Source organism: Sceloporus occidentalis, unplaced genomic scaffold (assembly GCF_023333645.1).
Source record: "Sceloporus occidentalis isolate IW3139 unplaced genomic scaffold, rSceOcc1.0.p SCAF_2, whole genome shotgun sequence".
Taxonomy (NCBI): domain Eukaryota; kingdom Metazoa; phylum Chordata; class Lepidosauria; order Squamata; family Phrynosomatidae; genus Sceloporus; species Sceloporus occidentalis.
In genome coordinates, this window is record NW_028316982.1 from 59,170,327 (window position 1) to 59,194,069 (window position 23,743).

Here is a 23,743-nt window from a genome sequence, read left to right on the forward strand (position 1 = left end):
GTAATGTTAGCATGGGTGGATGTCAAGAAGAATCCAGTTCTTGCCTTGGCTCAAACAATCAGCTTTCTGTTAGTTCCACAGTGCATCAGTGGAAAGATGCAGTTTGACCTTTTGTAAAATGGGAAGATGTTATGTAAAAGCATTGAGAAAACAGCACGGTGTAGTGGTAGCAGTCCAAGAGATCAGGGTTCAGATCTCTGCTCATCTGTTGAAACTCACTGGGTGACCTTGGGCAAGTCAGTCTCTCAGACTCGGAGAAAAACAATGACAAATCCCCTTGAACAAATCTTGCCAAGGAAATCTTGCCCATGATAAGTTCACTGTAACTCAAAAATGACCTGAAGCCATGCAACAATAGTAGCCCAAACAACAGTGTGGTGTAAAAGCAGTACCACATTCCCCCAAGATTCTAGAATATGGAATGGCAACTTGTAGTTCGCCAAATATTGTTGGACCACAACTATCATCAGAATTCACCATTGATTGTACTTGGTATGGCAGATCAGAGTTGCAGTCCAACAAAATCTACAGGGTCACAAATGAATCAACGTTGATATAGGCTTTTGCCATCTCTGTACTAGAGGTTCCTGCCAATGCTTCTAGCTGCCACAGGTACAAGCCAACCATATACCTCTCTCAATGCAAGTGATCTCTTCTGATCCCCAAAACCAGCACCAAGATATTTCAACCTGAATTTTGTAGACATCAGATCTATGATAACAGATGCTCAGTGCTACAAACAAGCTTCACTCAGATTCTTACAAGCTAGCCTTTATTACCTGGGGAGTCCCAAGAGTGCCTCTCTTGATCTCAAAGTTCATCAAAATGAAAGAGGGAAATTAGAAAAGGAAGTCTGCTTCTGTAGAAGTGGAATGCTCTTCCCTCCCAACCCACCTTCAGATCCTTATCCCTTCACTAAGCAATGTATCTCACCCGATGAATCAAGTTTACTGAGCATAAGATGGATAGTGAAAGAAGATTTAGTACAAGTTGCACAATGAAACAAAATGAAAGCCTAAATTACTGCTAGTCAAAATGTACCAAATTACCTTTGGCTTGCTGATTGATGTGAAGATTTTTCTTCAAAGCCTGCAGCATTTGACACTGCTACACTGACAGAAAAATCCAGCTTGCCTTTGGGTTACCTTGATCTTCAATGACCACAGACTTGTCTACATGATCACCACACACCAAGGCGAGTTCTGGAGAACTTTCCACACAGGTGTCCCTTTTGAACTCACCCCAACCCAATAAATCACAGTACGCACAGCCACATAGCTGTGGCCACTCCATTTTATCCCCCTCCCCCATGCATGCAAATGTACATATTTCTGAACTCTCAGCCCCACACCAACATCACTACACACTTGTGCAAATAGTTGGATTTTCTGCTCAAAACCGGGATAAATCCCCACTATTTTCCCTCTGAATTAAAGCCCTGAGGTGATGAAAAAGCCCAGATTCAACCCACTTGTTCCATACATCATTGGGGTAGTTTGCTGTGAGAACTTGGTGGAACTGTTTTGTTTAGCCCATGCAGGTGTGACCTTTGGTTTGGTCAAAAGACATTACGCCTCCCATCTTCCATAATCAGAAACCTCAAAATCAGAGCCTCTGCCTTTTGGATTGATACATAAGGTGTCTGAGAGAGTCATGATAAGAACTTGTTAAAATTAACCTTTTAAAACTATAAAACTATAACTCCCAGAATGCCCAGTATAGTCCAAAAAGGGAACTTCTCCAAGTTCCAAGTATGATTAATCTGTTTCTCTACAACTAGTGCTGGATTTCATGATGTAGTAACCCTGATATGGGAACCACGCTTCATTACTGAAATCAGTCATACATTATTTTATTTTGGCATGCCTTTTCTCATTCTTTCTCTGCCTGGCTAGAAACATCTATGATAACATTTTATTTATTTAATTTAAGTTTATTTATATGCTGTCTTTCTCCTGGAGTGGGACACAAGGCGGCTCACAAAAAATATTGTTTCCCAGCTGGATTACGTATATACTTTTAGCAGAATATGGTAAAGGAAGATTTGTGTTTTCACTAGTTATAAAGGTCACTGGAAGACTTTGGGTTGTTTCTCTTTCTCTTGTGAGGATAAAATGGATTAACCCCCTTGTATGGTGCCCTCAGTTTTTAGGGTGAAAAAGCAGAATCCATTTGTCATACGTGTATGAATTCTTAAGGTCATCACTATTTGGTTTCAGGCACTGCCCTTGTGATGTCTTTCTCTCCTCTCCAGGAATTGTTTCTGTGGGGTGTATGTGGTTTTTGGGTTTTTTTTGTTGTTTTTTGCAATCTCATCCAGAACCTGCACAAGTAGGAACTGAAAGTCCCACTTTGGGGGGGAAAGACCTAATGGTAAAGGACTGATGCCCTAGGCCACTTTCCATCTCACCTTTCTGTATCTTTTTTGTTCCTTCAGGTACAATGGTCCCAATCTGGTGCTGAAGTATGACAAAGCACGGGGGCGGCTGGTGAATCTTGCAGTGAATGAACATAGCTCCCCATATTACGCACTGCGGGATCGCCAAGGCAATGCGATTGGTGTCACAGCCTGTGACATTGATGGAGATGGACGGGAGGAGATCTACTTCCTCAATACCAACAATGCCTTTTCTGGTGCGTGTCACAGCCACCCATTCCTGACATTCCACTGGGAACCAGTTTAAGGCATCAGATGCTTCCCATGCCAGTCTAGGAATTTCCTCCTCATCATCACCCCTTCTCTAAAATATATCCATCTTTCATATTCAACCCATCAAGTTTTCCTATTTCCCAAAGATTACCTTGCTATAGCTATCTATCATGGCCAATCCCTATCACCTATACTCCACATCCATGTTGCAACACCCATTAAATAAGGGATAGTGAACTTGCATCCCTCCAGATATTAATGAACTCCTATGCCAGTAATCCCTCACCACTGGGTAGGCTGGGATAGTCTTGGGAGGGCCTGTGGTGTGCCAGCTCTGCCTTAAACCCCCTGGTGGCAAATCATCAGCTCACATTTATTCACTGATGCCAACCAAAGAATGTTGCTTTGGTTTCGCTAGGATAGACTAACATGGCTGTCCCTTTGAAAACTACCCTGTCACAACAATTGGTTTAACTCCAGGCAGTTTCCCGCATTTATTTATGGCACCAAGAACAAATTACAAAAGCCATGATTGTGATCTATAGAGATAGATGGAGTGGCACAGGGAGGACCTGGGTATCTGCCTCACTAGCTCTCTTTTCTCTTTTGATATGCCAGCAGTGCAAGCTCTCTGGATGCACATAGTTTGCTTTGGGGCATCTTCACTTACTAGCTGGGAGCCACTGATTCCAGTTCCCTGACCTTCACTGGCCACCAGGGTGGGATGTTTCAAGGCTGGAGTTAATTTCCCAGTTGAGTGGTTTTGTCGATTCTCTGGCAGCAGCGGGATGTGGGGAGGGAGGAGGTTGGTTGCTGACTCAGTGCTTTGCCACATCTCTGGTTGCCAGCAGGGACTGCAGTATAGGGATCTCTGGAAGAAGTGCCTCTCTGAGCAAGGAGTCATTCCTTGAGGCACATAGGCTAAGACAAACACAGGGGAAGGTCATGAACCTCTGCCCCATCTGTCTTCCCACCCATTTCTACAACCTTTTCCCTTTCAGAGGGTGATGCTGTAATTCCTAAGTTGACACCAGAAGACCCCACGTGCTGTTGCAATAGCAAAGTATGCATCAGTAACCCCAAGGTATATGCTTCCAGCCTTGTTCCAAAGTTTAGCCCCCTTCCTTGGGGTTATATAGGAACATACCTTCTAATTGTGCTAATTTAACAGGGACAGTCCTGATTAATCTTCTATCATTCCACTTTTTCATCAGCTTTTAAATATCCCAGTTTTTCTCTCCTATTCCACTTTCCCTCGTTGTTCTCTGCTTACTTCCATTGGTGATAGCTGAATCCAAAATGCAAAAGTAGTTTGCATCAATTAAGTTCGGCAGGGTGGGTGTGTAAAATCTTGCCCTTCCCAGTAGATGCAGGCAAAAGCAAATTGTTGTAGCCTCTTTTAAATTGTGTGTTCTTCCTCATTAATACTTTTTGTCACATTGACCACATTCTGAAATTTCTCAACCCCATGTGTCCCAATTTTCATCAGTGAAATGTTGGAGGGTATATATAGTTGAATTCAAGTTAACAGCCTTTCTGCTTGTGGGGTACCACATGTACATGTAAGAATGCTTGGGAAAACTTAATCAGGTTTGGCCATCACCATATAATTTTCACTTGCCTTCTGAGTTCCATGATAGATATTACAGCAGCTTCTTGATTCTTGTGAACTGGGATCAGAACTTAAGAAAAGTACTTTTGCTTGTCAAGACTACGACTTTTAAAATTCCACTGACCAGACAAAAGCCTTTGCTCTTAACCAGGGTTGGGAATTGTAGGGCCCTTTACATATTGTCTGACACTGAGGCAATCTGGTTAGAAAGGGGCACTGCTCCCACCCACATGCATCCAGAGTTGGGCTAGGTCCCTCACCTGCATCATCAACCTACTCTTGGCTCCACTTATCTGTCTTCTTGATACACCTAATTACTGCCTTGCAGATGCCAAAAACTTCTGTACCCTAAATCAGCCACTCACATGGGTGTTGGGGCCAGGCCAGAGCCTGCCATTGATTTTCCTTTTTCCCTTTATGATGTACATGGCTCCAAGCTGCTCTGGCACAGTTTACCTTAATGAGTTTATTCTTTTGAGCCTCCCTTACCAACCCTTAAGCTTTGCTGGGTTGCTGCATTCATTGTAGTGCAGTCCTGACCACCGCTCTGCAGTACCTGCTGGTAATTAGGCATGTGCTAAGGTTATCACAGAGAGAGGTGTAGTGGTTTGAACACTCTGGAAACAGCTCTGGAAACCAGGGTTTGAATTGTTGCTTGGCCATGGAAACCCCTTCGGTGACCTTGGGCATGTCATACTCTCTCAGCCTCTGAGGAAGGCAAAGGAAACCCCATCTGAATAAATCTTGCTAAGTAAACCCTGCCTTAGGGTTGTCATAAGTTGAAATTACTTGAAGGCCCACAACATCAACAAAAGATATCAGAGTGAGAGAAATCCAAAAGCTGATGAACCAAAATGGGTGTCTTATCAGCAGAATGAATGGGATCCACATGAGATAGCAACAAGGCTGTAGTCTGAATCAGGGGTTCAGTAAATGCACATCTGCACCCACATGTAAACATATACTTATGCATAGGCAGCACTTTCTACACTACTCAACATGATGGCACTTTAACTGCCATGGTTCCATCATAAGAAATCCTGGGATTCATAGTTTGTGAGTAACTTAGAATTCTGTTCTAGGGAACTCTAGTTCACTGCCCTAAACTATAGCACCTGAGTGCTCTAGAAACCCTCACTAACACTCAGAGAATGCGCCATCTGCAAAATGCCATGTCTCTGTTTATGTGTCCATTCACCTCCATTCTTTGGAGCCTTAGTGAGGATCCATTGCCCCAAGACACAGTTAGTGTTCTATAAAAGTCGTTATAGTTGTTCAAAAGTCCAGACTGGTTTCCTGTCTTTATAAGGAGAAAGCAGCTATATCTAACACATGACTGAGATACTGCAAAATGCCTGATGCCATATCTCTCTTCCCCAGGTATAGCCACCTATACAGATAAATTGTTCAAGTTTCGCAATGGGCACTGGGAGGACATCTTGAGTGATGAGGTGAATCGAGGTGTGGCAAGCCGGTTTGCTGGGCGCTCAGTAGCATGTGTGGACAGGACGGTGAGTACATGGACAGGGTGGGATGGGACCACTGGGACTATAATTTCAGGACTGTGAAATTTAGGAAAGTGGCTGTTTGAGAACTGAAGAGCCTGTACAAAGAGAGAAAATGGTTTTGGAGAGCCCTTGCTGTCCAGTCTCTACAGTGGACAGTCTCTGCCCCCTCCCTCCCAGCTGTCAGGACTCCCATCAGGGGCTGCAATGCCAGGCGGGTGCCGTGCTGCTGATAAACACCACCTGTCTGGGTGATTTATGCCCCTGTCACCTGCGCTTTCTTCTCCCTCTACCTTGCGTGGTTTGTTTTCTAATGATTATTGCTAAATCAGGGTGCCATGGGAGAACAATGGGGGCAGGGTGGTGGTTGGCAGAGAAGTGAGGGGGATGCAGGGGGCATGAAGAGCAGGAATTTTTCTATGAGAAGCCTACAGCCAAGGTAAAACAAGACTGGACTTGGTGAGCTTTTCTGCTTGCGCTCAGTCATCTGGCACAGAGATTTCCTTTAAATGGGGCCAGTATCTGAATGTTGAGGGGTAAAGTTACCTCCATGGAAACTCAGGACTTTCACTTGCTACCATCTCTTTTCCTTCTTACAGGGCTCTGGCCGCTATGCCATCTACATAGCTAACTATGCCAATGGGAGAGTTGGCCCTCATGCCCTCATTGAGATGGATATAGCTGCCAGTGATCCAGAGCGTGGTATTGTGGCCCTGAATGATGTGGCTGCAGAGGCTGGAGTCAACAAATTCACAGGTGTGATAGCAAATAGTTGGTGTTCTGAAAGTTGGTCAAAGGAGGGGATATGAAATAGGTTTTTCCCAAATACTTGTATCATGAAATTGCTATTGGGGGCTATCTCCAACACTGGGGGCCCTCTTCATGGGCCTCTTCTTTTATGGCTGCTCCCCTAGAGTTTTGGTAGGAGAGCTGTCTTATAAAACAGGGGACCAGCAAGCTACACACACACACACACAGTGACAGAAACTGTGGTAGAGCTTCTTTGGGTAATATACTCCCTTTAGGCGCGCGCACACACAAACACACACAATACACGCAATATCTCATCTGCTCTGTGGGACATCGTCGAAAACATTGTGGGAAAATCAAAATGGCAGCTAACAAAAAACATGGTACTCTCTGCTGGCTTTTGGTATTTTGCATGGATGAATTCCCATGTTCATTGAAGCAATGATGCAATATCTTGGACTAATGTAAGGTCTAGGGAAAACGCAGCCTATAGACCACTAGTAGTCCTTGGTGCTATATTGCGCCCCCCCACCCACCCCAAAAAAACCAGATCCAGTTTTTAGATTATTTCTAATGGGTTGTCAGTGCAGACAGCCAAAAACAGCACAAACCCAACCCAAAAAATGTGGTGGTTTTGCCCCAGAACATCTCCTCTTAAACTCTTCTCCCAATTCCCCCACCCCCAAAAAAGTCAAATAATAAAAGAAGTGACATCATGTTACTTTTGGTCAAGTTTGATGCAGCATGTAAGGAGTTGAATAGTCCTGGAGGGATGGTTTGCCTCACACAAAATTCTGGCTAGTCTAGACAACACTGAATGGCCTTAGCCCTGTTCCCAATCTGCATGGCACTGCTTTGCCAATAATTAGTTCTGTAGTAACTGAGATAAACTGATTACTGTTGATGAAGAGTAAACATCTCTGTCACAATAAAAATCAGTATCATTCTGGCTCACTAAATTTGAAGAGAGATGGGAAGGCATGGGATGGTAAACCAACTGGTAGGCATGTTTTTGGCTTGAAACAACTATTCTCCCTCCCACTCCTCATCATGTCAGAGTGCAGCTATTCTCCCTCCCACTCCCATATTCCTATGAGAGCAGCATGTCCAGAGCTTTCACTTTCCTCTTTCTCAGGGGGCCGGGGTGTGGCTGTGGGGCCTATTCTCAATGAAGCTGCCTCTGACATCTTTTGTGACAATGAGAATGGAGCCAACTTCCTTTTCCAGAACCAGGGTGATGGTACCTTCATAGATGTAGCACCCAGCACTGGTGAGTATCTGGTCAGGGTGGGGGCTTGGATGTTAAGCAGACAAATGGCTATGTTCGTTGCTGTTGTTGTGTATATTCAAGTCATTAACTACTTATGGCATCCCTAAGGAGAACCTATCATGGGGTTATCTTGACAGTTTCTCTTGGGAGAAAGGTGGGATATAAATCCTTGAAATAAATAAATAAATACTTCAGAGGGGGTTTGCCATTGCCATCCTCTGAGGCTGACAGAGTGTGACTTGCCCAAGGTCACCTAGTAGGTTTACATTACTGAGCCAGGATTCGAAGCCTGGTCTGCAGTGTCATAGTCCAATGCTCAAACCACTACACTATACTGGCTCAAATGGCTATGTAGTAGTCATTAATCTGAACGGGGTTCTGAAGTCTTCCATTTCACTTTTTACCTGTTGCTGGTGTGTGTGTGTGTGTGTGTGTGTGTGTGTGTGTGTGTGTGATGAGTGCCTGCAGCTCAGCCAGTGGTAATTTAGCGTCTGGCTGATCATTGGAGTTTAACGAGGTGTCAGGGTGGCATCCATCACTGTGGTGCTGCTGATGACACCTGTTCTCTTTAGAAACACTCCTTCCTTGTCTGCAAGAGAATAAGAAAAGAGTGGCTGGGAGAGGGAAAGGGAAAAATTAGTGAGTGTGGTTTGCCAGGTTCAACGGACCCTACTTTGTGAGTAGTTACCCCACCATACCCTACAGCCTATTGCTCTCACTGTCCCTGCTCTCCTGTGGCAGATGGAACTTGAGCTATTATATAGCTCTCTTTGTCTCCTCTATGTAAATGTGTGGCGCCCAGTTCTTTCCCTGAGCCCCATATATTCAGAAGGGGGAGCTCAATAAAGTTTGGAGAGCTTGCTTGCCTTTTGACACATAGCTCCACCGACTCTTTTGCCATCATCTATAGGCTTGGATGATTCCTATCAGCATGGTCGTGGTGTTGCATTGGCTGACTTCAACCGTGATGGCAAAGTTGACCTAATCTATGGCAACTGGAATGGACCACACCGGCTCTATCTGCAGATGAGTGCAGGTGGGCGTGTCCGCTTCCGGGTAAGTGCCTCTTGCAGGAGGAAGGACCCAAGATGGCATACAGCAAGGATATGCTGGGCTGTGAGCAAGGATATTGGGTGGGCAGGGAAGGATCCAATAGCTGAGGAGTCTGAGAAAGAGGGGAATACATCAGTTACCTCCAGTCACCAAGAAGCAGATGTCTCTGCCTCCAGCTGGGTTGCCAGATGTTTCTTGTTTTAAAGGTTTGCCTCATATTTCAGGTCCGTAGCAATGTAGATCTGGCACCTTTGTTTCCTTCCTAGTCATTGCAAGAGCAGCAATCCCTGCAAAAGACTATAGTATCTGGACTATTCCCCCCCACCCCGACAGTAGGGTTATCATGCTCCTCAGCTCAGCCCAGCCACAGCTCCTTCTGTTCTGCCACCAAATAGCATCCTTAGACGTGAGCTTCCTCTTGGCCCTGCTCTAGCCCAATCCCTGCCCCACTAATCCCCGTCCTTCCCCCAGGACATTGCCACGCCCAAACTGTCCATGCCATCACCTGTCCGCACCGTCATCGCTGCTGACTTTGACAATGACCAGGAGTTGGAGGTCTTCTTCAACAACATCGCCTATCGTGGCTCGTCCGCCAACCGCCTCTTCCGGTGGGTGAGAGCCACATGGCCGCCAGAGACTGGGGCAGTGGGCTCCCCATCTTACTAGGCTTTGGGCACTGCAGGAAGGGCTTCCCCACACCAGAGTCTGGGTCACATCCCTAATGTCTTTAGAAGGACCTGCATGCTGCCTGGGAGTATGGGGAGGAGGGAGGGCCAGATTCTTGATCCAGAAGAAAGTGACATTTAGTCCCCTGTGCCACAACAATACACTGGAGAAAAGTGACTCCACTAAAATTTCATAAAATGGGGAGGGTGTGTCTTCTTCCGTTCTGTTTCCCTGCCTCTCACCTGCTGGCCAGCCGACAAAACTCTGGCTGCAGCCCTTTCTACATCACTACTCATACAGGCAGTCTGTTCTGCCTAGACTACATCCCTGGAGGTTCCAGCTTTCACTAATTAGCACTTATGCACGGTTCCCATTAATTGTAGGCAATCAATGGCTCGTTAAACAGAGCCGCTTACATTTCTCAGGCTAATAAAGTGATAGCAGCATGTGGCAACTCCAGGGAGTCCATGCAGAGACCTGTCAGTCTACGTGTGAATAGGGCCCCTTCTAGAGAGAGGAGCATTGGCAAGAAGGGGCTTAGTGTGTGGATATGGGGTAGCCCTCAATCAACAGTAGGTTCACCCCACTGAGGGTACTAGTATGGAAGAGGAGAGTGTCCACTCTTCCTGCTACCATCTCTTTCTGATGCAGGGTCACCCGCCGGGAACATGCTGACCCAGCCATTGAGGAATTGAACCCTGGTGATGCTGTAGAACCGGAAGGGCGTGGGACAGGTGAGTGTCTACCATGGAACATGACAGTGTGGCTACACTGACCAAGATGTGGAGAGATGTAAATGAGATGACTGTAACTGGTGGAGTGTGTTGAGGCTGAACCTGTGGTAAAATTCAACCAGAGCTTTGGCTTTGAACTTCCAGAATGTCCAGGCTGAATGTGTGGCCATGCAGGCTGGGGTAATTCTTGCATTTGTATTTTTTTTTGGGGGGGGGGGGTTTCAAGCTCTGAATCAAATTCTCTGCTGGTGACCCTTTTCCTGGACTCCTACTGCTCAGAATGAAAAGATATTGTGCAGCTATTACTTTTTTTTCTTAATGGATTTTCTTTGGTAAGAAAAAAAAGGGAAGAAGAAGCAAAAGGAAAACCCTGGGGGGCTGCAAGTGAAAGATTAAAAACATTTAGAAATCCTTGTAAGCCACCACAGATTAGGCTTTATGGTTGCACATTTTTTGGGAGGTGGAGACTTCTTTTCACTCTGCTGTGCAGAACTCCAGACATCTGCCCCAAAGTCATGTTCTGATGGCACCACTGCTGTTGGCATTATTCATAATCTATAGGAAGTCTGAATACTGGCCCTAAAATTCAGAACCTCCTTATGTCCCAAGGAGTCCACAGTAGTGCCTGTGCAGCAGAAACTTGAAAAAAACACAGGGAAGGGGTCACAGATCTTGCAGCCTGGACTCCTGGGTTCACCAGACCTTTCTAATTCATTTCAGGTAGAACATTCACTTAGCCAAAGCCACACATTTTGCTTATCACAAAGTAGGTTTACCGTGGTTAAAACATTGGTAAAACATTTGAGAAGCGTGAAGATGTGATAGTTGGTCACGCTTCTGAAGCATCATTGAAGTGTTCCCTCTCCTCTTCTGTCCTCAAAGCATTCACAGAGCAGCCATTTCTTCGATAACGAGAACTTCCATTATGAAGAAATGGCTGCTCCGTAAACGCTTTGCTGATGGGGGAGGAGAAGGGATGCTTCAATGACACTTCAGAAGTGCAACCAGTTATCACACCTTCACGCTTCTGGAGATTTTACTGGCATTTTAACCACGGTAAACTTGGGTGTGATAATCTCCATATCTCTTGCTTGCTTGGTTGCTTGTATGGTCATGTATATTTACATCCTGCTTTTCCTGCAGTGAACTCAAGGTAGCATATATGGCTCTCCTCCTTTAATTTACCTTCCCAACAACTTTATGAGGTAGTTTAAGCTGAGAAACAGTGACTAGTCTAAGGTCACTAACCGAGTTTTAGGTGGACATTTGAGCTCAGATCTCCCAGCCTGACACTAAAGCACTATCAAGGAAATCCTTTATCACCGACAGCACCGTTATCTCCTTTCTGCTGAAGAATTCAGAATGTTGATCAAGAATTCAGCATTTGGGCTGAACTATCAAAGAAAGGTGGTCTTTGTGTGTGATTGCCATCCACAGCCCAGATGGTGAACTCTTGATTGACATGCTGAATTCTTCAGCAGATGGGTTAAAATTGCTGTCAGTGACAAAGGATTGAGCAACAGGAAGAGGAAGAGCCTCTTGAGCAAACAGGCACATGGATGGACAGTGTCTCTGCAGGCAAGTCAGGACTAATTTGGGAATAACCAGGGGGCAGAGTTGAAAAATGTTTATATTCCTTGACCAGCTGTGATTGTAGAGGAGGAGGAAGAGGTGCTGAAATAAACCTCTGATTAACAAAATAGTGTCATTTCAGGAGGGACTGTGGTGGATTTTGATGGTGATGGCAGGCTGGACCTGATCTTGTCACATGGCGAGTCCATGGCACAGCCACTCTCCGTCTTCAAAGTCAATGAGGTGAGGTGGGAGATATGTTCTTCATAATGTATTTAGTTTGATGGCCCTTCCACCTATCAGCAAGTATGATCCCATCAAACTCTCATCAGTTTCATGCCCACCTTGTTTGTTTGTTTGTTTGTCTGTCTGTCTGTCTGTCCATCTCAACAGGGTGCTGACAACAACTGGCTGCGGGTGATCCCACGCACACGCTTTGGGGCATTTGCTCGTGGTGCTAAAGTAGTGCTCTTCACACGGCAGAGCGGTGCCCATCTCCGCATCATTGATGGAGGGTCTGGGTATTTGTGTGAGATGGAGCCTGTTGCCCATTTTGGCCTAGGTGAGTGAGTGAGGATTAGGAGCAAGAGCAAGAGGCACAGGAGGAAACATGTCCTGTCCATCCTCTAAACTGTCATAACTACATGGTTTCTCTCACCCTGCCCAATGAATAAGTTGGAAGTTTTACTCTTTTGGGGACTACAATTTGTAGGTTCCTCCAGCTGGCATAGCCAGTGCCCATTCTGGCTGGGGAGCGGGGATCTGGGAACCGTAGTCTGAAAAAGTTACAGTACTAAGTCTGAAATCTGTGTCTCTTTTTGTACTGCCACAATCCTGAATCCCTCTGATTCTGTTACTGTCTCCACTATAGATTCTGCAAAATAAGGAAGCTTTACTATCCACAGCCCTTTTCCTTTCAAAATGTTTGGAAAGTCTATTTCCCTTTCCTCAAATAATCAAATGTATGAGGAGCACAGGCGTCTGAATCTCCAGAGAGCATGTCTTGCCAGGAGGCACTCTGGCTGCCCCTTCCAGCTGTTCTTGCAGAAGGCACTGTGTATCTCCACACCTCATTACTCTTCCACAGCCCTAAGGTGGCTCAGTTTAGTGGGGCATGGCCAGGTTAGATGGAGGACGAAAGCCAAATGGCTCAGAAAGTCAGAGGGTCTACACGCCAGAGTGCCCCACGACCCTGCTCACAGCTGGCCTTGTGCCTGGGAATTGTGCTGATGGGGATGGGGGCACAGAGTGGTTAATGAGAGAACATGACCTCCATCACACCCCTAATTCTTTCATCTCTTTGGAAGAGCTTGGAAAAGTTATTTTCTGAACTATAGGTCCTGGAATCTCTCAGCCACCATGGCGGTGACAGAGAGAAGTTATTAAAATGGAGAAGCAGGATAGGATAGTATATACCGGTACTCTCATGGGTTCATACAATTAGAAGGGACCATAAGGACTATTTCATCCAACTCCTTGCCACTGAAGGAATCCACAGATAAATTATGTCTGTAAAATGGCCATTCAACCTGTTTAAAAACTTCCAATGAAAGAGAGGCCACTTCCTTGCAAGGTAATAAATTCCACTGGTGAACAGCTCTATCTATCAGGAAGGAATGGGACTGTGACAGTGATCCATCACATGAATGAGCTGCACTTTCTTTCCTTGTTCACTTCTTCCTTGCCCTTCTTCCCTATAGGACAGGATGAGCCCAGCAGCTTGGAGGTGGTCTGGCCAGATGGCAAGTTTTTCACTCGCACTGTAGCAAGCACCGAGATGAATTCTGTGCTGGAAATCCCCTATCCTCAGGACACTCCAGAGTCTCCCCCTGTAATACCTCCTCTTGAGGTGAGCCCACCTTTAATCGCTGCATGTAAGTGATTTGGAATGGATCCTTCCCAAAATTCCCCACTTCAAATCAGTTTTCTTTCTCCCAGGAAAATAACTATGTAACATCCCAACGAAAGCTCCATGCCAACAGAGTTAAGGCCTTTGTCCCATTAGTGAGGCAAATTGCCAACCTATGCTGTGTTTCTTTCATAAGCAATGTAAGGAATCATCACAGCCTTTAATAAACAACTCAGCACCCTGTGCCAAAAGAAACAGAGCCAAACAAGGCCACCAAGAAACAAAATGGCAGAAGCGTGTAGTTTAGGAAAAATGCAAAAGAAGAACCCCCTGAAAAATAAAGCAACAGTGGATAAAGAGCATCCGTTCCAAATCAAGATGAACGAAAAAATGAGCTTTTTCAGGAATCAACAGCAGCTACAAAATATTGCCCAATATATTACACTGGGGATCCATATTGTAAATCTCTGCCAATGCGGGTACACACTGAGTGTGCTACATGACCTGACCCTTGTGTTGAATGGTAATGTTGTACAACTGAATGCCCAACTGAAAGAGTGTTACAGCCATTAAAAGCAGGAGCAGACACTACATATTGACCAAGAATGTACTTCTGCATGTGCAACTGAATTGAGGCTATAGAGAAACAATTCAGTGCAAGAGCCTGGCCATGAATTTAACTGCCTGGTGCAACAGGTAATGTGGCATGCACACATGCTATTTCATATACCGAAGCTGACTAGATTAGGATTTGATATTTACATCAACACTAGCAATACTAGCCTGAGGGCAGCAAACTACTTTAAGGGATGCAGGAAAAACTGTATGACACAAAGAGCTTTGCTAAAGTGAGGTAAGGGGACTCAGGAGGAATCGGTGTGAGGCTGCTTCCACTGCCTCACAGAGTCTGCCACCTGAGATAGTTGCCACATTCTGCGTACTGGTAGAGCCAGCTCAGCAAAATCCACATTTCTTTCAAGTCCCTCTAAGAGGCACTCAACCCTGGAGAATTTGCTACCAGTTTCGAAGTAAAATGGGACAACTGTACCTATGATACTGATTGAACTTGGAAAATTTATTCGTTTGAACTATAGCTCCCAGAATTGCATAGTCAGCATATGTGCTCATGCTGGCTGGCAGATTTGGGGAGTTGTAGTCCCAAGGAAATAATTTTTCCAAGCTTTAGTGGATTCTCCATGCTCAAGGAGCATCCTGGGTATACCGGTGTACATACATTTGGAGATTCTAAGAAAATTATAGTTACCCCTCCAACAAAACAAACCTTCCTGACAGGAACTGGTAATCTTATGCAATGCTAGTGCCAGCTGAGCCTACAGAAATACAGAAGTGAGCAGAGCAAGGAGAACAGTAAGAAGAAAGCAAAAGCTAGGCAGACAGTGTTAGTCTATCAATTAAGTTTCTCGGTGAGAGCAGATTGGTACAGGAAAATCTGTGAGTCAGTTGAAAACTCAACCTGCGAAAATGGAAGGCTGAGGAAGAAAGGAAATTGATCTGCTCAAACTACTGACATCATATAATAAGTATCCTGGAGAGGAATTAGGGTTGGAGGGATGCTCTTTCCATTTCCAGAACTGCATGCCCCCAGCCACCCTGCTGCCTAGCTGTAAAATAGTCCAGTTTAAAGCTGTCAGCCCTCTGCTTCTAGTACTAAACAGCACAGTGAGTAAAGGCCTGAGGTTGGTGAAGAATAAAAAGATAGCCTTTATCCTTCCCCAATCCCTCTCCTCTGACGTACCTTATGGCAGGTGGGGGTTGAGCGGCATTACTTGAGAGAGCTCTGAATAGGAGGACTTCTCACAGGGTGATGGTGGCAGGCATGGCTTGATTTGTCACTTCTTCTTTCCAGGAGACCTTTCACACAACCATTATGGCCCTGTGATTCCACTTAAACTGCCATGGCTCAATCCTGTGGAATCCTGGGGTTCCATGAGGGATTTAGGATTCTCAGCCAGAGAGCCTTAATGCTGCATCAGACTACAAACCCCAGGATTCCACAGGATGCAGCCATGGCAGTTAAAGTGGAATTCCAGCATTAGAACTGAATAGTGTGTAGTGCATATTAGGAACTGCATAACATTTCCAAATCCCCTGATAGTTTTGTCTTTAGACCTCTTAAAAGGAGAGCATAAGGGGAAGTTCATCAGGTGTCAGGAAGAAAGGGGCTGGGCAACAAAAACACACAAAATGCATGACGTTTAATAAGAGTTTTAGAAAAGAAAAGAAAAAGAAAAGCAGATATAAGGAGAATGGAACCAGTAACTTAACCCCACATGTAATTTTGGAATAAATTATTGCACAGTTTAGAGCACTGTGCCCCATTTTCACTGCCATGACAATATCTTATGGAATTCTGGAATTTGTAGCTTTGTGAGGTCTCTGGCTGACAATATTAAATACTTCCCCCTAAACTGCAGCTCCTAGGATTCCACAGGATGTTGTCACAGAATCACAGAATCCTAGAGTTGGAAGAGACAACAAAGGCCATCCAGTCCAACCCTTTGCCATGCAGGACTTCACAATCAAAGCACCCCCTAACAAATGGCCATCCAGCCTCTGTTTAAAGCAGGGGTAGGCAACCTGCGGCCCGCGGGCCGGATGCGGCCCGGCAAGGCCTTGGGACCGGCCCCAGCCCGGTCCTGCCGCCGATTGCTGCCGGGGCCTTTGGGGGGCAATTGTCTTTAGAAGCCTCAGAAACATGCATTTATATTAACATTTTTTAAAAAATCAGCAATTTTTTTCGTGTGTCCTTCATTTTTTTTAAAAAAAGTGTCTTCCATTTGAAAATTTTGTCCTACATTTGTCCTGGTTTATTTATATATTTAATTTTTTTTTAAAAATTATTTAATTATTTATTTATTGGCTTTGGCCCCCCAGTTTTCTGAGGGACAGCAACCCGGCCCCCAGCTCAAAAAGGTTGCCTACCCCTGGTTTAAAGAGTAGAATCATAGTGCTATAATTCTTTTACCCAAAATGGGAATTTTAATAGCTCAAGTAAAGCTACTGAGAAGGCTTTGGACAACTAAAAGCAGAGATCAAGCCTGTGTATACCATTTCTGAGAAACAGAACTCCAGAATGCAAGGTCTAAATGTGGGGCCCGTACAGACAGGCCAAAATAAAACTGCTTTGGGTCACTTTGGAGGTATGCTGTTTAAATGATGCATACTTCCTAAGAGGCCAGAAGCCATGCCAAAGCTACGCTCCAGTCCTAAGGACCACAGCTTTGGCACAGCTTCTGGCCTCTTAGGACGCATGCATCATTTAAACAGCATACCTCCAAAGTGACTCAAAGCAGCTTTATTTTGGCCTGTCTGTACGGGCCTGTAGTTTTATTTATAGATCAAAGGGACTCACAAAAAGCACCCTTATACATTCACATTCAAGAACTAACATAGAAGATGGTAGCAGGACTGCAGAGGATAATACTGTACCAGTTCTAGAAGTGGAGTTTCCAACTGGAGGTAGAAGGTTCTGTAAGATGGAAGTGGCTTATCAGCTGCTAACAATGCTGAGGAGTAAGATGGGATACAGACAGAGGAGATTATCGCATGCCCAAATAAACTGTCCTTTCCCCGATGGGATAAGGTTGCCTTACTGGTTGCTATTGGGTGTTATCGCACACCAAAACACTGCCGATGCCACTGGGTGACTACAACCCACAGGCATCCTATCTCCCAGCTACACTTAGCTTGCCAATTTTGTAGTATGGAAGCTTTCCATACTTCAAAATCAGTGGGCTAAGCACGGCTGGGGAATGGGTTGTAGTCACCTGGTGGCATCGGCAGTGTTTTGGTGTGCGATAACACCCGATAACAACCTGTAAGGAAACCTTATCCCATCAGGGAAAGGACAGTTTATTTAGGCATGCAATAATCTCCAGAGTGTCTGTCTGATCTGAAAACAAGACCAAATTGGTGGTGCCTTGGCAGGCATGTTATAAGACAAAATGTATCCCGGGGCAGATTCTGGGGTTAAAATGAATTTTCCAGGAGACAAGAATAAGAATGGAACTTATGGCCAGACAATCAGTACAAATGTCTCTGGAGTATTTCCTCCAGAGGGAAGTGTACTTCAATTTCTGTTTATTTGTAAGCACAAGGTCTATTACTCATCATCACTCCTATCACCGAAGGGATTATGTAAATTCCTATCTTAATTGAACTATCCTGGCTATGTGCTTTTAGCTTTCTCCTCATGCTGAACCAGTGGGGTTTCCTTATATCATGCCTAGTTTCCTTCACTGGGGGTGCCCTCTCAGTTACATGCCTAAAAGCATCCCTTTTGAGATCAACTTGATATTGAAAAAGAGCGGGACGGTGCAGATTGCCAGCCCTTGGGATAACAATCCTGTAGTGTGAAAGGATCCCTAAAATACATTCAGATCTGAATGTCAATATATATATTGTTAAATGTGTAGCTGCATTATATTAGGGCATGTACAGTTAAAGGGATTCCATGAGAATGACATCCAAGCCTCAGGGAGTTCTACTTTTGCTTCTCTTGCTCTATAGTGTTTCCTTTTCCAAAACAACCTTAAAACTGATCAGAGTGAGTGGTTGTAAGTGGTAAAACAGTAAAAAGGGACCTTGATGTCAGACAGATAATAACTAAAGTGTTGTCACCACAAAATGTGCTTTTGTCACCCAGAGGGTTTCGTAGCAGAGCAGGGACTCAAACTCAGGTCTCCTCCTGGGGAGACACCAAAGCCCAGCACTGCAGGGCTACTGAACAGAGACTGGCATCGAAGTGGCTTTTATCCCGTGGGCTTGGCTGTGGCAGCCATGGTGGCTGTCAGCCTGTTGCCAGTTTTCCCAGCATGGCCAAGCCCATGGGGCAAGAGCCCCATACCAGCAGCTTGAGCTGGAAGGGGCTGGAGGAGGAGGCTCAGGCGGGCACTTCTGGGATTGTAAATTTGCTCCATCCCCTCCCTCTTTCAGGGATGTAGCCAAGGGGGGGGGATCTTGGGGTCCGGACCCCCCCCCCTTCCGTTAGAAAAATGAATGGTGTGTGCTGCTGCGCCGCCGCACCCAAGCCCCATTATAATGGTGGCACTTAGTCTGGACCCCCCCCCCCCTTCCTAAAATCCTGGCTACGTCCCTGCCTCTTTGCTCCCTCCTGCTCCCCCTCAGCAGTGGGAGTTTCTGGGCTCTCCTCAGGCGTAAATGTGAGGTAAAATTGCCAGGCACTGCTGGCTCCCCACGCTCCCTGCCCCACTGGATGGCTGCATCCCAGTGTGAAGGCTGGTGAGGTGCGAGTAAACCCTGTTAGTGGTGTTACTGCTCTTGTTGTTCAGTGTCTTCAAATTGTTTCTGAATTATGATGACCCTAAGGAAGGCTTGTCACAGGGTTTTCTTGCCAAGATTTATTTAGAAGTGGTCTTGCCAGTGTCTCCCTCTGAGGCTGAGAGAATGTGACTTGCCTAAGACAACTATGGGTTTCCATGGCCAAGCGGCAGTTCAAACCCTGGTCTTCAATTCACAAATCACTCCACCAGACTGGTTGTTTCTTGAAGCCTATCACAGGGTTTTCTTGGCAAAATTTGCTCAGAGGGGGTTTGCCATTAACCTTCCCCTGAGGCTGAGACAGTGTGACTTGCCCAAAGGCACTCAGTGGGTTTCATAGCAGAATGGGGAATCAAACCCAGGTCTCCAGAGTCCTAGTCCAACACTCAAACCACTACATCACCCTGGCTCCTATTCCCATGTACCAATACGAAATAATTGCAGACTTTTGTTGTTGTTCTTATGTGTCTTTCCTTTCTGATTTATGGTGAACCTAAAACAACCTTATGGGGTCTTGGCAAGTTTCTTCAAAGGGGGATTGCCATTACCATCCTCTGAGGCTGAGAGAGTGTGACTTACTTGGCCACAAATTGTACATACCCCAGAATGCATCACCCAATATATTGGCAGTCCTTCCCCCCAACACTCTCATTTCTCTCCAACCAGCTTATAGCTGAGAGATGGAAATAATTTTTAAAGCAACATTTAAATCTTGACTATTTTTCAAAAAGTAAGGTCCAGAACACACTGCAGAAATAATCCATTTTGAGACCACTTTTACTGCCCTGGCTCAGTGCTAGGGAACATGGGAGCTGTAGTTTCTTGTGGCCCCTGAACTCTTTGACAGGGAAGTCTCACAAATTACACTTTCCAGGATTCCTTAGCATCGAACCAGGGCAGTTAAACTGGCCTCAAACTGGATTATTTCTGCAGTGTGTTTTGGACCTAAGTGGCCCATATGCTATTACCATTATTCAGTTTTGTAGCTGTTATTATAAATTGCAAAGACATAGAGTGCAAACTGCTCAAGTATACTTCTCTTCTGGAGTGAGATGTGCTTTTCCAGCTGACTCTCACCTCTAAGGTGGGGGCTGCCAGGTGGATGAGGGGTGTGTGAGCACAATAGCATAGGGGGGTATTAGGAGGGGTTTTGTGCATTTAAATTTTGTGGATTTATATTATTGTTTTTAGCTTTTATTTTGTAATGGGATCTATCTTTTTCTTGAATATCCTACATTTTGTGGTTTCTTCCCCTCCGTTCTGGTTATGACATCTGGTCTCTGTGCTCAAGGCTCCTCCACTGCTTGGCCTTCTCCCAAGAAAGAGCAGGGTGGCAGCAGCAGAGGGTGGAATTAATAGTATTAATATTAATTATTAATAGTATTAATATTATTAATAATTAGCCACTAGCAATAATTAATTAGTAATTATTAATAATTAGTGGTTGATAATAATTAAAATTAATTAATTAATCAGATATTAATACTGTATTATATAAATACTGTAAATAAATAAACAATAATAACTAATATTTACATTGATTCATAACAGTAGCAAAATTACAGATATGCAGTAGCAACGAAAATTTTATGGTTGGGGGTCACCACAACATGAGGAACTGTATTAAAGGGTCCTGCATTAGAAAGGTTGGGAACCACTGTTCTAAAGCATAGATCTATACATCTGGCCACAAAAATGGAAATCATAAAAACAGCAAAAACTTGTGAAAGAAAGAAAAAATCCCTGAATGCATTATGGAGACACCTTTAAGTGGTCACTAGACAGTTTGTTTATCTGGTCATGTGTGCATATTGTTAGGGTTTTCTTTTTTAAATGGGGAAGCTTCTGAAATATGTTGAACTGATCTTCCTTTTTGTGGTGTAGGAAGCTATCTCCATTCTGCATCATTTTATTTCTGCCTCTGGTACAAATTTTCTGGTAAAGAAATAATGTTTAGGAAGACATCTACTTTGTTAATTGAAGTATACCTATATAGGAAGTGGCATTACATTGCCATAGGCAGCCAGCAAGGAATGGTGTAATGAAAAGAAAATAATCTCAGCAACAAGTAAAGGAATGAATTATAGCTAAATGGGGAGAGAGAGAAGCAATTCTGCAACACCTTTCCACCTGTTTTTTTAAATGAAGGAATAGATTATGCACATAAAATTTGTCATTATTCTATTTTATATATTTTTATAGTTTTGTTTCAGATATTCTTTCCTAAAATGATTCACAGCAATAAAAAAAGCAAAGAAATATAGATCCTTCCCTCAGGCTTACAAACCCAAAAGGTGTGATACACAAGAGAAAGGCAGTAGAAGGGAAAGATACAGGAAAGAGGTCAATATGACAATTCTGGGACAAAGTACAGGTTGAGTCTCCCTTATACAAAATGCTTTGGAACAGAAGTTTTTCAGATTTTAGATTTTATTTATTTATTTTGGAATACTTGCATATACATAATGAGATAACCCAGAGATAGGACCAAAGTCTAAATATGAATTCATTTATATATACACATTATAACACATAGCCTGAAAGTAATTGTATGCAATATTTTAATGGTTTTTGTGCCTGAAGCAAAGGTGTCACTATCTCAGCAACCCATTAAAATGTTTTGGATTTTGTGACATTTTGGTTTTCATATTTTCACATAAGGGATACTCAGACTCTAGGGGGATGTAAACAGGCATTTGTATCCAGTTGGAGCCAATGTTTTCTTGCTGTTGGTCTTCCTGGATAGAGATGCTGCAGTTGGCCTTGCATCCCTTTATCTTCTGCATGGAGGAAGAAACAGAGCCCAAAGTGTTCTTCTCTTCTACAACCCAAAGACGGGTTGAAATTGGAGGTTGAGGCTGCTTCCTGGAAAATAAGGAAGCTCCCATCAAGCTGCTCCTTCTCTGGAGGACGCAGGAAGGATAGTAGCCTTCTTCCCTTTGCCATGATGTTTTTCCTGGACAACAAAGGGTACAAGCTCCCAGAAGTCCTTCGTCCCCTTAATTTTGGCAGTCCTAAGGAATGTGAAGGCAAAGGCTTTCATGGCCAGCATCCATAGTTTTTTGTGGTTTTGGGGGGCTATGTGGCTGTGTTCTGGAAAAGTTTATTCCTGACGTTTCACCAGCTTCTGTGGCTGGCATCTTCAGAGAAGATGAAGATGCCAGCCACAGATGCTGGCAAAATGTCACGAATAAACTCTTCCAGAACACCACCACATAGCCTGAAAAAGCCACAAAAAGTATAGTCCTAAGGAACTTTTGTTTGCTTTGTTGCCACTACATGATCAGTGGTATAGTACAAGAAGGGATTTCAGGGTCAAAATGCTTGCATTTCTTGGTTAGCTGGGTAAATGATGTCATCTGCCAGCCAGCCATCACTCACGCTTTGCTGTTGCCTCTGGTAGCTGCAGTCCTCACAATAGTAGAGTTAAAATGAATTTTCAAGTATATAAGATTGAACACACCACAGAAATGGCACATCAATGTATTGACACAAACACTGTCATCCCCACTAGTCCTTGGCTATGTTTGTCAGTGCCACTGGTGTGTGGCTAAATCAAAAAGACCATGAAGCAGTAGAGTAGTGGAACCAGGACTCACAGTATTGAAGCACTGTGATTTTTTTAAATGTGCAGAGACAATGGTATGGTTCCCCACCAACACAGTCTCCCTGCCCCATTTATCTGTAATTCTCTCAGTAGCTGAATTTCATTTTCTCCCAAACAATACATTGCTGTGAGCCTATGGTAATGCAAAGTATTTAGAGGTGTCTTTGCTTTAAATTGGCAATTAAAACCCATTTGTTTTGTTGTTTTTAAATGACTTGCTCCCATTGGAGCTGACAACTGCTAGAATTGATTTGTTGATAATGGATCAAAACAAGCTACATGCATTTTTGGAGTCTTCTTGGAGGCACAGTTGTCGGGACTGTTGTGATGCATACTTGTACCATAAAATTTATTACACCCCTGTGCATGATTATAGTCAAGACAAGAGCATCACTTTTTTGACTACTGTTATTTCTATTTATATCCAATCATAGGTACCATGATGAGATTGGTCAGTGAAATAAGAATTACATATACCAGCAAAACATGTAACCTTTTTCATCAATGATCTTAGCATTCTGGAGTAACAACCAACCTTTTTTCCTTGAGAGACAGTGAAATTGCCCATCACAAAATACTGAAAAGAAATAGGTGCATAGAAGCAAAGAAATAGAGGCTGTGAGGAATAACTGGAGAAATAATAAGATCTTTTGAGTCTCGAATGCCCTGTTCCCATATTCCCAGTAGTTTTAAAGCACTTGGTGGCAGGGTGGGGGTGGGCTTTCAGAATTGACTGTCTGTTGAAGACACTGAAAAGTGGGAGCTACCACATTAGTTACTATATGGTCTGAAACAGAAATTGCAGCCATACAAATTCCTCAGCTCCATGAAAATGGCATCTTAGAGTAATTCAAGGTAGAGAGAGATGAGCCAGAGGGGAAAATTAAGTGCTGATGACAAATTTCTCTTGTTTCTTCACAGTGTGGCCAAGGATTCTCTCAGCACGAGAACGGGAGATGTGTTGGTGAGTCACCTGGTGAGGTAGCCCAGAGAACAGCATGCGGGTGCGATTTTTCCTTTGCCTGCAACTGAGCTCCACAGGGTGGAATGCCGGCTTTTTGGTATTTCATGATGGCAATGTGGTTGCACTGTGAGAATAAAGCATCAGACCCACTGTGGTGTTGAGCAGCTATGTGTCATTAGATTCTGTGCTGGGCCTGCATCATGCTATCTT

At 44.2% G+C, this 23,743-nt stretch overlaps 1 protein-coding gene across 4 annotated transcripts in view; it reads left to right on the top strand.

The window, feature by feature from the left end:
* Positions 1 to 23,743, top strand: part of CRTAC1 (cartilage acidic protein 1) — a 57,068-nt gene that overhangs the window by 17,602 nt on the left and 15,723 nt on the right. For 3 of the 4 annotated variants that reach the window (XM_089509638.1, XM_089509640.1, XM_089509639.1), the window contains exons 3-13: positions 2,438 to 2,634; positions 5,643 to 5,773; positions 6,367 to 6,523; positions 7,653 to 7,787; positions 8,698 to 8,843; positions 9,312 to 9,448; positions 10,158 to 10,240; positions 11,955 to 12,055; positions 12,206 to 12,374; positions 13,513 to 13,661; positions 23,491 to 23,533. In XM_089509638.1, coding sequence (XP_089365764.1) covers positions 2,438 to 2,634; positions 5,643 to 5,773; positions 6,367 to 6,523; positions 7,653 to 7,787; positions 8,698 to 8,843; positions 9,312 to 9,448; positions 10,158 to 10,240; positions 11,955 to 12,055; positions 12,206 to 12,374; positions 13,513 to 13,661; positions 23,491 to 23,533 — 1,448 coding nt within the window. Of the gene's footprint in view, positions 1 to 2,437; positions 2,635 to 5,642; positions 5,774 to 6,366; positions 6,524 to 7,652; positions 7,788 to 8,697; positions 8,844 to 9,311; positions 9,449 to 10,157; positions 10,241 to 11,954; positions 12,056 to 12,205; positions 12,375 to 13,512; positions 13,687 to 23,490; positions 23,534 to 23,743 lie in introns of all 4 variants that reach the window. The other variant, XM_089509641.1, reaches the window with a different exon arrangement.